Source organism: Salvelinus fontinalis, chromosome 19 (genome assembly GCF_029448725.1).
Source record: "Salvelinus fontinalis isolate EN_2023a chromosome 19, ASM2944872v1, whole genome shotgun sequence".
In the NCBI taxonomy this organism is placed as follows: Eukaryota; Metazoa; Chordata; class Actinopteri; order Salmoniformes; family Salmonidae; genus Salvelinus; species Salvelinus fontinalis.
In genome coordinates, this window is record NC_074683.1 from 52,424,950 (window position 1) to 52,440,104 (window position 15,155).

The window sequence follows — 15,155 nt, forward strand, 5'->3', positions numbered from 1 at the left end:
TAGAGTAAGGGATAGGGTATATTTAGGGTAGAGTAAGGGATAGGGTATATTTAGGGTAGAGTAAGGGATAGGGTATGTTTAGGGTATGGTAAGGGTAAGGAGTCAGGCATGAAGTGATAGAGGAAAAGAGAACAGGTCACGGGCCGTACCTGTGTTGGGGACGTAACACTGATGTTCGGAGCAGCAGCAGCATCAAACAGGTTAATGATGTTTTCTGGTTTCATGTCCCGACAGGGGGTGGATTCAGGCCGCGGCGGCATCGCCGGTTTCAGCTGCACAAGGTAAGGACGGAGAGAAAGACGGGTAAAAACATGGGCCACATGGCATACATAGAAACGTGTGCCTTTCCGTGGCTTCCTTTTGGAAAATAACTGTGAATTAACAGATGTATTTTCAAATAGTTGTCAACATATAACATCACATTAAGGTGTCGGATGTTCACTGTATTACAAGGAACCACAGCAGGTCTATTTCTCTCCAGGAGCTTATTCTGTCCATCCACCATTCAGCTGTGGAACATGGCTGGTGTATTCTGTTCATCCACCATTTAGCTGTGGAACATGGCTGGTATATTCTGTCCATCCACCATTCAGCTGTGGAACATGGCTGGTATATTCTGTCCATCCACCATTCAGCTGTGGAACATGGCTGGTATATTCTGTCCATCCACCATTCAGCTGTGGAACATGGCTGGTATATTCTGTCCATCCACCATTCAGCTGTGGGAACATGGCTGGTATATTCTGTCCATCCACCATTCAGCTGTGGAACTTGGCTGGTATATTCTGTCCATCCACCATTCAGCTGTGGAACATGGCTGGAATATTCTGTCCATCCACCATTCAGCTGTGGAACATGGCTGGTATATTCTGTCCATCCACCATTCAGCTGTGGAACATGGCTGGTATATTCTGTTCATCCACCATTCAGCTGTGGGAACATGGCTGGTATATTATGTCCATCCACCATTCAGCTGTGGGAACATGGCTGGTATATTCTGTCCATCCACCGTTCAGCTGTGGAACTTGGCTGGTATATTCTGTCCATCCACCATTCAGCTGTGGAACATGGCTGGTATATTCTGTCCATCCACCATTCAGCTGTGGGAACATGGCTGGTATATTCTGTCCATCCACCATTCAGCTGTGGGACATGGCTGGTATATTCTGTCCATCCACCATTCAGCTGTGGAACATGGCTGGAATATTCTGTCCATCCACCATTCAGCTGTGGAACATGGCTGGTATATTCTGTCCATCCACCATTCAGCTGTGGAACATGGCTGGTATATTCTGTTCATCCACCATTCAGCTGTGGGAACATGGCTGGTATATTCTGTCCATCCACCATTCAGCTGTGGGAACATGGCTGGTATATTCTGTCCATCCACCGTTCAGCTGTGGAACTTGGCTGGTATATTCTGTCCATCCACCATTCAGCTGTGGGAACATGGCTGGTATATTCTGTCCATCCACCATTCAGCTGTGGGACATGGCTGGTATATTCTGTCCATCCACCATTCAGCTGTGGGAACTTGGCTGGTATATTCTGTCCATCCACCATTCAGCTGTGGAACTTGGCTGGTATATTCTGTCCATCCACCATTCAGCTGTGGAACATGGCTGGTATATTCTGTCCATCCACCATTCAGCTGTGGAACATGGCTGGTACATTCTGTCCATCCACCATTCAGCTGTGGAACATGGCTGGTATATTCTGTCCATCCACCATTCAGCTGTGGAACATGGCTGGTATATTCTGTCCATCCACCATTCAGCTGTGGAACATGGCTGGTATATTCTGTCCATCCACCATTCAGCTGTGGAACATGGCTGGTATATTCTGTCCATCCACCATTCAGCTGTGGAACTTGGCTGGTATATTCTGTCCATCCACCATTCAGCTGTGGAACATGGCTGGTAAATTCTGTCCATCCACCATTCAGCTGTGGGACATGGTGGCTCTCAACACCCGACAACAGAAACAGTTGGCCACTTCCATCCGGGAGATTGTTCGTGAGGAAATTACCTCTGCCTTCGACTTGCAATTAAAACTAATAAATGAATCTCTTCACCTGCTCACTTCTATAGTGGATACCTACTCAACTAAAATGGAAAGTTTGGAGACAGAGGGGCGACCCCCTGACCTGGACACAGTGCAAACTAAGCTAGATGTCCTAAAAAAACAAAAAACAGATTCACTCAAAAATCGTTCACATGACTTGAAACTGGTGTTGAGGCGGCCAACATCCTTCATAAATAATATTTTCTATGAACTGTTTGGGCAGAAAAGCTGGGTCCCATGGCGATGATAAACATTTCGCAACACATGGCTCCTCTTGGATCTCGGTGTATGATTGTACAAATCCACAGGTTTGAAGTCAAATGGTAAATTGTTCACCTCAAAGCGGAATAGGAAGCTCTGACCTACGAAGAAGATTAGCATCTACCCAGATCTGAATACTGAACTGCTAAAACAGAGGGCGACCTACAACGAGGTGAGATCCCAGCTACACAAGCTAAACCTTAGACTTGACTTCCACCCGGCAAAACTAATCCAGAATACATTACACACGTTTTCAGCTGCCAAGAAGGCTCAAGACTTCTTTGAGAAGCACATCAAGCTCAACACACGAGGGCTAACCAGATCTAGGCTAACCGAGGCTAACTAGATCTAGGCTAACCTAGGCTAACTAGATCGAGGCTAACCTAGGCTAACCAGATCTAGGCTAACCAAGGCTAACTAGATCGAGGCTAACCTAGGCTAACTAGATCGGGGCTAACCTAGGCTAACTAGATCGGGGCTAACCTAGGCTAACTAGATCGAGGCTAACCTAGGATAACTAAATCGAGGCGTACCTAGGCTAACCAGATCTAGGCTAACCTAGGCTAACCAGATCTAGGCTAACCTAGGCTAACTAGATCAAGGCTAACCTAGGCTAACTAGATCGAGGCTAACTAGATCGGGGCTAACCTAGGCTAACTAGATCGAGGCTAACCTAGGCTAACTAGATCGAGGCGTACCTGGGCTAACAAGATCTTAGACTAACCTAGGCTATTCGGATCTAGGCTATCCTCAATTTGTCTGTCTCTATATTCAGGTATGCTATCCCATATACAATCACCCTATGGCTATGATGCTGCCTTCAACATAAGACAATGATGAGGACACCCCATCAAATGAAACATTATTATTATTATTATTATTATTGCTGAACATTGGACTTTATTATTATATTTCTTATGTTCCTGGACATTTATTAATGTGTACACTCCAAATTAATATGATCCTACATTTTTTTTATTCTCTGAACATTGAAATCCATCTGGTGATTGGGACAGGCATGAATGCCTTCATGCCTTTATGGACATGCAGGACAAATCTAATAAGGACCAACTATCATACACACACCAAATGCTCTCCAGCATATACTCTCTGACTATAACCTCATTGATGGCTGGCGAGCACATAATCCTAAAGCAAAAGAGTACACTTTTCTACTCAAACAGACATAAAACATTTTCACTAATCGATGTCATACTTTTATCTACACCTCTATTTTCTTTAATCAAGAAAATAGAAATTTGACACATGAGCTTGTCTGACCATCACACTCAAATTTCAGAATCTCCTAAAAGGGCCACAAGATGGCATTTCAACGTTTCATTACTACAAAATTCTACTTTCTGTGATAAATTTGAAATAGAACTAAATAAGTTCATAATGATCAATAATAACTCTGATTCTATCAAAGGTTTTATCAACAAACATTATTTTCAGACCAGGTTTTTATTTATTTATTTAACTAGGCAAGTCAGTTCAGAAGAAATTCTTATTTTCAATAACGGCCTAGGAACAGTGGGTTAACTGCCTTGTTCAGGGGCAGAACAACAGATTTTTACCTTGTCAGCTCAGGAATTCGATCTTGCAACCTTTCGGTTTTAAGTGCAACGCTCTAACCACTAGGCTACCTGCCTCTTCTAACCACTAGGCTACCTGCCTCCTCTAACCACTCGGCTACCTGCCTCCTCTAACCACTAGGCTACCTGCCTCCTCTAACCACAAGGCTACCTGCCTCCTCTAACCACAAGGCTACCTGCCTCCTCTAACCACTCGGCTACCTGCCTCCTCTAACCACTAGGCTACCTGCCTCCTCTAACCACAAGGCTACCTGCCTCCTCTAACCACTCGGCTACCTGCCTCCTCTAACCACTAGGCTACCTGCCTCCTCTAACCACAAGGCTACCTGCCTCCTCTAACCACTAGGCTACCTGCCTCCTCTAACCACTAGGCTACCTGCCTCCTCTAACCACTAGGCTACCTGCCTCCTCTAACCACTAGGTTACCTGACTCCTCTAACCACTAGGCTACCTGCCTCCTCTAACCACTAGGCTACCTGCCTCCTCTAACCACTAGACTACCTACCTCTAACCACTAGGCTACCTGCCGCCCCTACCCTCTAACCACTAGGCTACCTGCCGCCCCTACACTCTAACCACTAGGCTACCTGCCGCCCCTACACTCTAACCACTAGGCTACCCTGCCGCCCCTACACTCTAACCACTAGGCTACCTGCCTCCTCTAACCACTAGGCTACCTGCCGCCCCTAACTATTAGTCTTTCCAAAGTCAAGACAGAACCTAATTTATTGATAAGACAGAGAGCAGAATTTGCCAATCCATCGAGTAAGACTCAACCATTACCTCCATAGTAATCGTCCCCGTCGTTTACTGGCCAACAAGCTACGCAGTAAATTATCAATTAGCTAATATATTAACCATTGAATCTGAAACAGGGGAATTACTATCAGAACCCCAATTGACCAATCAAAGATTGATTATCCTGCTTCTATAAAGAAGTGTACACCTCTGACTGTAAATCCTAAAATAATTAATTCCGTCAACGGGACAGTTGTAAATCATGCAGAGCGTTATGTCAAGATGGCAGATTTTAGAGAAACAACAAATGTCGGTATATATAAGTGTCTTATATCGGCTGAAAGCTGAAATTATTGTAAATATAATCATTATAACTGCATTATCCAATTTACAGTAGCAATTTATAGTTTATAATTTATAATTTATAGTTTATAATTTATAATTTATAGTTTATAATTTATAATTTATAGTTTATAATTTATAATTTATAGTTTATAATTTATAATTTATAGTTTATAATTTATAATTTATAGTTTACAATTTATAATTTATAGTTTATAATTTATAATTTATAGTTTATAATTTATAATTTATAATTTATAATTTATAGTTTATAATTTATAGTTTATAATTTATAGTTTATAATTTATAATTTATAGTTTATAATTTATAATTTATAGTTTATAATTTATAATTTATAGTTTATAATTTATAATTTATAGTTTATAATTTATAATTTATAGTTTACAATTTATAATTTATAGTTTATAATTTATAATTTATAGTTTATAATTTATAATTTATAGTTTATAATTTATAATTTATAATTTATAATTTATAGTTTATAATTTATAGTTTATAATTTATAATTTATAGTTTATAATTTATAATTTATAGTTTATAATTTATAATTTATAGTTTATAATTTATAATTTATAGTTTATAATTTATAATTTATAGTTTATAATTTATAATTTATAGTTTACAATTTATAATTTATATATTTAGCAATTTACAGTACTGCGAAGAAATGCCATGCTATTGTTTGAGGAGAGCTCCTAAAAACAAAACACTTTTTTCACCGCGAAAGGTTTGATAAATTCACCTCTGAATGTGAAATGTGTTCTCACATTCTGAAATCATGCTCTGATTTATCATCCAAAGGGTCCCAGAGATAACATGAAGTGTTGTTTTGTTAGATAAAATCCTTTTTCATATCCTAAAAAGGTCAATATAGCAGAAGCACAATTGATTTTGTATTTCCACTCGTTCAATTTGCAAAGAAAGGAATCTGTGAAAATCTTGTTGTAAACGTTGTTTGAACGAATCAAATCACGTTTGTATCTATTCCTCAGAGATCCTAGAAGGTAACAAGACTTCATTATTTCATTAGGGGTGTAGTATATCCTATAGGACACCATATTTGGTCAGAGAGCGACGCCTTCATGGCGCGGGCAGCCATCACTTGAACAACTGTATCTTTGTCAAATAAGCACCAATTATGAAGTTATGAAAACAGTTGTTTTGCAAGTGTTGAACTTATTATATGGCTACTAATACTTGAAAAGCTAAATCAAAGTCCAAGTATAAAGATTTGACGATATTCTTGCAGAAAAAAATTATATAAATGTGAATGTCTTCTTCACGATTTGCCCAAATGTACCTGGGGACTTCACACTAAAAGTGTTAATGTTCATACATTTTCGAAGTTATCCATCTGAAACTTTGCACATACACGGCTGCCATCTTGTGGACACTAGCGGAATTACAACCAGAGTGATAGCTATAACTCTGACTTTTCTCTTGCATTTCAAAGATGGTGGTAGAAAAAGACCGGTTGGTTTCATCTTTGTATTTTCTTCTACCAGATCTATTGTGTTATATTCTCCTACATTCAATTCACATTTCCACAAACTTCAAAGTGTTTCCTTGCAAATGGTACCAAGAATATGCATGACTCCCCGTACCTGCTTCTCTACTCCAGCGTCGGTCCTTAAGATATGCCAATCCCTCAGCCTTGGTTATAACAGGCAATATCTGCTCTGCTCCGTTCACAAACGCTAAAAGCAGCAGACAGGTTGATCCGTATTCTCCTTTGCTATTCTTATTATCCATGGAACCCCCTGGCCCCCAGGCAATCCATGGAACCCCCTGGCCCCCAGGCAATCCATGGAACCCCCTGGCCCCCAGGCAATTTGTCACTCGAAGGAAATAACACCAATTTCCCTCAAATCTACTGATCACATCATCTCATTATATACAGAGGACATTTTACTATATCTAGACAATGTATCTCAATCACTCCCAAACGCATTGAAGATCATAGAGAGATTCAGTTTCATCTCAATGTCACTTAGTCACTTCACAAATGACTTCGATTAACCTGTACCCCTGCACATTGACTCGGTACGGGTACCCCCTGTATATAGCCTTCACATTGACTCTGTACTGGTACCCCCTGTATATAGCCTCCACATTGACTCGGTACAGTTACCCCCTGTATATAGCCTTCACATTGACTTGGTACAGGTACCCCCTGTATATAGCCTCCACATTGACTCGGTACGGGTACCCCCTGTATATAGCCTCCACATTGACTCTGTACAGGTACCCCCTGTATATAGCCTCCACATTGATTCAGTACAGGTACCCCCTGTATATAGCCTCCACATTGACTCGGTACCGGTACCCCCTGTATATAGCCTCCCTATTGACTCGGTACAGGTACCCCCTGTATATAGCCTCCACATAGACTCGGTACCGGTACCCCCTGTATATAGCCTCCACATTGACTGTGTACCGTAATACCCTGTATATAGCCTCCACATTGACTCTGTACCGGTACACCCTGTATATAGCCTCCACATTGACTCTGTACCGTAATACCCTGTATATAGCCTCCACATTGACTGTGTACCGTAATACCCTGTATATAGCCTCCACATTGACTCTGTACCGTAATACCCTGTATATAGCCTCCACATTGACTCTGTACCGTAATACCCTGTATATAGCCTCCACATTGACTCTGTACCGTAATACCCTGTATATAGCCTCCACATTGACTCTGTACCGTAATACCCTGTATATAGCCTCCACATTGACTGTGTACCGTAATACCCTGTATATAGCCTCCACATTGACTCTGTACCGTAATACCCTGTATATAGCCTCCACATTGACTGTGTACCGTAATACCCTGTATATAGCCTCCACATTGACTGTGTACCGTAATACCCTGTATATAGCCTCCACATTGACTGTGTACCGTAATACCCTGTATATAGCCTCCACATTGACTGTGTACCGTAATACCCTGTATATAGCCTCCACATTGACTGTGTACCGTAATACCCTGTATATAGTCTCCACATTGACTGTGTACCGTAATACCCTGTATATAGCCTCCAAGAGAACGTTCAAATTAACAGAACGCTGTAATTAACAGAACGCTCAACAACAAAACATAATATTCAAAAAGCTTAACCTTCTAAATTTGACGTTTGGAGAAACTTGTATAAAGGACTAATTCTGCAGTAGGACTGTGAGAGTTTGTTGTAAAGCGTTACCAACATTCTGAATGAGAGCATGTCAGTATCTCCCTTTCCCTCTCCCTTAGAGTCTAGTTCCCTCACAGACTAGATGGAGCCAGTATTGCTCCCAGGAGAAATCTGCAGATGAGGTGGAAATCTGTTGTCTGTTCTTTCTTAATATAAAAATGTTTGTGTGTGTGTGTGTGTGTGTGTTTTTGCATCTGGGCACAAGTCTGTCAGTGTGTGCTTGCCTTTAAAATACATTGAAAAACTCCCCCGAAAACTTGCAGCAACAGCGTCTGTGTGCAAAGGGTTAAAGAGAAAAAAAATAACCTTGACTGAAACCTAAGTCGATCTCAGTTCCATTGGGCCAAGTTAACCTCCCCTTTCATCTAAGAGGATCATAAGCAGTGCGTCTTGGCTGGGTCGTGTTTCGGGAAGGACGCACGGCTTTTCGACCTTCGCCTCTCCCGAGTCCGTACGGGAGTTGCAACGACGAGACAAGACTGTAACTACCAATTGGATACAACGAAATTTGGGGAGAAAAAGAGAAGAAAAAAAAACTAAGAAGATCCTGTTGTTAAACTGCGAGTTTGACCAATTCCAGCCCCCTTACTTAGGGAAGACGTTTGGTTCTGCTGACTTTAAAAACATTTTTTTTTTATTCTATTCCAAAATAAATTTAAAATAAAGTGACTCTGACACCATTGAAAAAATATAATTTCCACCTCCAGAAAAAAGCCATAAAAATATATTGGTAAAAATGATGTTAAAATGATTTTAACATATTGGACCATATACTGTGCGGTCTATATTATTATATGTTTATTATTACTATTAGCAAAAAGCATGATCACCTGTAGCCCAACTGATGAATCATAGTGGCTATAACATGTATATAGGCTGAAGCATTGGGTTTGGTCATCTACCGAATTGGACACAACATTCTGATTGCTCTTAATATTAATAATAATTATTAGAGTATAAATATATAAATAATGACAAATTATTATTCACTCCCCAAAAAATTAATAGGTTAACTATTCTACTATGGAGGTGTCTGGTTTAGTATATTAACACCATTGGATGGAAAGTTCCATCCTGAGGGATAAAGTAGATGCTTTGAATTCCTTTACCAGCAGCTACAGTAGACTACACACTGCTGTCTGACCTGAACACCACATAGACTATTACAGTAGACTACACACTGCTGTCTGACCTGAACACCACATAGACTATTACAGTAGACTACACACTGCTGTCTGACCTGAACACCACATAGACTATTACAGTAGACTACACACTGCTGTCTGACCTGAACACCACATAGACTATTACAGTAGACTACACACTGCTGTCTGACCTGAACACCACATAGACTATTACAGTAGACTACACACTGCTGTCTGACCTGAACACCACATAGACTATTACAGTAGACTACACACTGCTGTCTGACCTGAACACCACATAGACTATTACAGTAGACTACACACTGCTGTCTGACCTGAACACCACATAGACTATTACAGTAGACTACACACTGCTGTCTGACCTGAACACCACATAGACTATTACAGTAGACTACACACTGCTTTCTGACCTGAACACCACATAGACTATTACAGTAGACTACACACTGCTGTCTGACCTGAACACCACATAGACTATTACAGTAGACTACACACTGCTTTCTGACCTGAACACCACATAGACTATTACAGTAGACTACACACTGCTGTCTGACCTGAACACCACATAGACTATTACAGTAGACTACACACTGCTGTCTGACCTGAACACCACATAGACTATTACAGTAGACTACACACTGCTTTCTGACCTGAACACCACATAGACTATTACAGTAGACTACACACTGCTGTCTGACCTGAACACCACATAGACTATTACAGTAGACTACACACTGCTGTCTGACCTGAACACCACATAGACTATTACAGTAGACTACACACTGCTGTCTGACCTGAACACCACATAGACTATTACAGTAGACTACACACTGCTGTCTGACCTGAACACCACATAGACTATTACAGTAGACTACACACTGCTGTCTGACCTGAACACCACATAGACTATTACAGTAGACTACACACTGCTGTCTGACCTGAACACCACATAGACTATTACAGTAGACTACACACTGCTGTCTGACCTGAACACCACATAGACTATTACAGTAGACTACACACTGCTGTCTGACCTGAACACCACATAGACTATTACAGTAGACTACACACTGCTGTCTGACCTGAACACCACATAGACTATTACAGTAGACTACACACTGCTGTCTGACCTGAACACCACATAGACTATTACAGTAGACTACACACTGCTGTCTGACCTGAACACCACATAGACTATTACAGTAGACTACACACTGCTGTCTGACCTGAACACCACATAGACTATTACAGTAGACTACACACTGCTGTCTGACCTGAACACCACATAGACTATTACAGTAGACTACACACTGCTGTCTGACCTGAACACCACATAGACTATTACAGTAGACTACACACTGCTGTCTGACCTGAACACCAGGGTGCTGCTCATTATAGACTATTACAGTAGACTACACACTGCTGTCTGACCTGAACACCACATAGACTATTACAGTAGACTACACACTGCTTTCTGACCTGAACACCAGGGTGCTGCTCATTATAGACTATTACAGTAGACTACACACTGCTGTCTGACCTGAACACCACATAGACTATTACAGTAGACTACACACTGCTTTCTGACCTGAACACCAGGGTGCTGCTCATTATAGACTATTACAGTAGACTACACACTGCTGTCTGACCTGAACACCAGGGTGCTGCTCATTATAGACTATTACAGTAGACTACACACTGCTGTCTGACCTGAACACCACATAGACTATTACAGTAGACTACACACTGCTGTCTGACCTGAACACCACATAGACTATTACAGTAGACTACACACTGCTGTCTGACCTGAACACCAGGGTGCTGCTCATTATAGACTATTACAGTAGACTACACACTGCTGTCTGACCTGAACACCAGGGTGCTGCTCATTATAGACTATTACAGTAGACTACACACTGCTGTCTGACCTGAACACCAGGGTGCTGCTCATTATAGACTATTACAGTAGACTACACACTGCTGTCTGACCTGAACACCAGGGTGCTGCTCATTATAGACTATTACAGTAGACTACACACTGCTGTCTGACCTGAACACCAGGGTGCTGCTCATTATAGACTATTACAGTAGACTACACACTGCTGTCTGACCTGAACACCAGGGTGCTGCTCATTATAGACTATTACAGTAGACTACACACTGCTGTCTGACCTGAACACCAGGGTGCTGCTCATTATAGACTATTACAGTAGACTACACACTGCTGTCTGACCTGAACACCAGGGTGCTGCTCATTATAGACTATTACAGTAGACTACACACTGCTGTCTGACCTGAACACCAGGGTGCTGCTCATTATAGACTATTACAGTAGACTACACACTGCTGTCTGACCTGAACACCAGGGTGCTGCTCATTATAGACTATTACAGTAGACTACACACTGCTGTCTGACCTGAACACCAGGGTGCTGCTCATTATAGACTATTACAGTAGACTACACACTGCTGTCTGACCTGAACACCAGGGTGCTGCTCATTATAGACTATTACAGTAGACTACACACTGCTGTCTGACCTGAACACCACATAGACTATTACAGTAGACTACACACTGCTGTCTGACCTGAACACCACATAGACTATTACAGTAGACTACACACTGCTGTCTGACCTGAACACCACATAGACTATTACAGTAGACTACACACTGCTGTCTGACCTGAACACCACATAGACTATTACAGTAGACTACACACTGCTGTCTGACCTGAACACCACATAGACTATTACAGTAGACTACACACTGCTGTCTGACCTGAACACCACATAGACTATTACAGTAGACTACACACTGCTGTCTGACCTGAACACCAGGGTGCTGCTCATTATAGACTATTACAGTAGACTACACACTGCTTTCTGACCTGAACACCAGGGTGCTGCTCATTATAGACTATTACAGTAGACTACACACTGCTGTCTGACCTGAACACCAGGGTGCTGCTCATTATAGACTATTACAGTAGACTACACACTGCTGTCTGACCTGAACACCAGGGTGCTGCTCATTATAGACTATTACAGTAGACTACACACTGCTTTCTGACCTGAACACCAGGGTGCTGCTCATTATAGACTATTACAGTAGACTACACACTGCTGTCTGACCTGAACACCAGGGTGCTGCTCATTATAGACTATTACAGTAGACTACACACTGCTGTCTGACCTGAACACCAGGGTGCTGCTCATTATAGACTATTACAGTAGACTACACACTGCTGTCTGACCTGAACACCACATAGACTATTACAGTAGACTACACACTGCTGTCTGACCTGAACACCACATAGACTATTACAGTAGACTACACACTGCTGTCTGACCTGAACACCACATAGACTATTACAGTAGACTACACACTGCTGTCTGACCTGAACACCAGGGTGCTGCTCATTATAGACTATTACAGTAGACTACACACTGCTGTCTGACCTGAACACCAGGGTGCTGCTCATTATAGACTATTACAGTAGACTACACACTGCTGTCTGACCTGAACACCACATAGACTATTACAGTAGACTACACACTGCTTTCTGACCTGAACACCACATAGACTATTACAGTAGACTACACACTGCTGTCTGACCTGAACACCACATAGACTATTACAGTAGACTACACACTGCTGTCTGACCTGAACACCACATAGACTATTACAGTAGACTACACACTGCTGTCTGACCTGAACACCACATAGACTATTACAGTAGACTACACACTGCTGTCTGACCTGAACACCACATAGACTATTACAGTAGACTACACACTGCTGTCTGACCTGAACACCACATAGACTATTACAGTAGACTACACACTGCTGTCTGACCTGAACACCACATAGACTATTACAGTAGACTACACACTGCTGTCTGACCTGAACACCACATAGACTATTACAGTAGACTACACACTGCTGTCTGACCTGAACACCACATAGACTATTACAGTAGACTACACACTGCTGTCTGACCTGAACACCACATAGACTATTACAGTAGACTACACACTGCTTTCTGACCTGAACACCACATAGACTATTACAGTAGACTACACACTGCTGTCTGACCTGAACACCACATAGACTATTACAGTAGACTACACACTGCTGTCTGACCTGAACACCACATAGACTATTACAGTAGACTACACACTGCTGTCTGACCTGAACACCACATAGACTATTACAGTAGACTACACACTGCTGTCTGACCTGAACACCACATAGACTATTACAGTAGACTACACACTGCTGTCTGACCTGAACACCACATAGACTATTACAGTAGACTACACACTGCTGTCTGACCTGAACACCACATAGACTATTACAGTAGACTACACACTGCTGTCTGACCTGAACACCACATAGACTATTACAGTAGACTACACACTGCTGTCTGACCTGAACACCACATAGACTATTACAGTAGACTACACACTGCTTTCTGACCTGAACACCACATAGACTATTACAGTAGACTACACACTGCTGTCTGACCTGAACACCACATAGACTATTACAGTAGACTACACACTGCTGTCTGACCTGAACACCAGGGTGCTGCTCATTATAGACTATTACAGTAGACTACACACTGCTGTCTGACCTGAACACCAGGGTGCTGCTCATTATAGACTATTACAGTAGACTACACACTGCTTTCTGACCTGAACACCAGGGTGCTGCTCATTATAGACTATTACATTCCCTTCATCTGAACATCGGCATGTCAGCAACAATCATTGTTGTTCAGTGCACAAAGTATAATAGAGAAAATTAAATATTTGAGAATACATTTAATTGGGAATATATTGATTTGGGAATATATTTATTTGGGAATACATTTATTTGGGAATATATTTATTTGGGAATGTATTTATTGGGAATGCATTTATTTGGGAATATATTTATTTGGGAATACATTTATGTGCGAATATATTTATTTGGGAATGCATTTATTTGGGAATATATTTATTTGGGAATATATTTATTTGGGAATACATTTCTTTTGGGAATATATTTATTTGGGAATACATTTATGTGGGAATATATTTATTTTGGGAATACATTTATTTGGGAATATATTTATTTGGGAATACATTTATGTGGGAATATATTTATTTGAGAATATATTTATTTGGGAATATATTTATTAGGGAATATATTTATTTGGGACGGTATTTATTTGGGAATACATTTATTTGGGAATACATTTATTTGGGAATAGATTTATTTGGGAATAGATTTATTTGGGAATAGATTTATTTTGGAATACATTTATTTGGGAATATATTTATTTGGGAATATATTTATTTGGGAATGCATTTATTTGGGAATATATTAATTTGGGAATGCATTTATTTGGGAATATATTTATTTGGGAATATATTTATTAGGGAATATATTTATTTGGGAATATATTTATTTGGGAATGCATTTATTTGGGAATATATTTATTAGGGAATAGATTTATTTGGGAATACATTTATTTGGGAATATATTTATTTGGGAATATATTTATTTGGGAATTTCGTAGAACAGACATGCTTCTCTATTAGGCTATGTCATTCCAGCCCCTGTGTTTGTTTTTGTGTGTGTGTGTGTGTGTGTGTGTGTGTGTGTGTGTGTGTGTGTGTGTGTGTGTGTGTGTGTGTGTGTGTGTGTGTGTGTGTGTGTGTGTGTGTGTGTGTGTGTGTGTGTGTGTGTGTGTGTGTGTGTGTGTACTACAGTACCTTGGAGGG

The 15,155-nt window shown here is 40.9% G+C and overlaps 1 protein-coding gene across 2 annotated transcripts in view; it reads right to left on the reverse strand.

Annotated features, from left to right (window-relative positions):
• Positions 1-15,155, reverse strand: part of LOC129816946 (myc box-dependent-interacting protein 1) — a 52,475-nt gene that overhangs the window by 8,393 nt on the left and 28,927 nt on the right. For both annotated transcript variants that reach the window (XM_055871929.1, XM_055871930.1), the window contains exons 11-12: positions 15,147-15,155; positions 150-272 (exon numbers count right to left, since the gene is read on the reverse strand). The exon at positions 15,147-15,155 is cut by the window's right edge and continues 73 nt beyond it. In XM_055871929.1, the coding sequence (XP_055727904.1) occupies positions 150-272; positions 15,147-15,155 (132 nt within the window). The remainder of the gene's footprint in view (positions 1-149; positions 273-15,146) is intronic.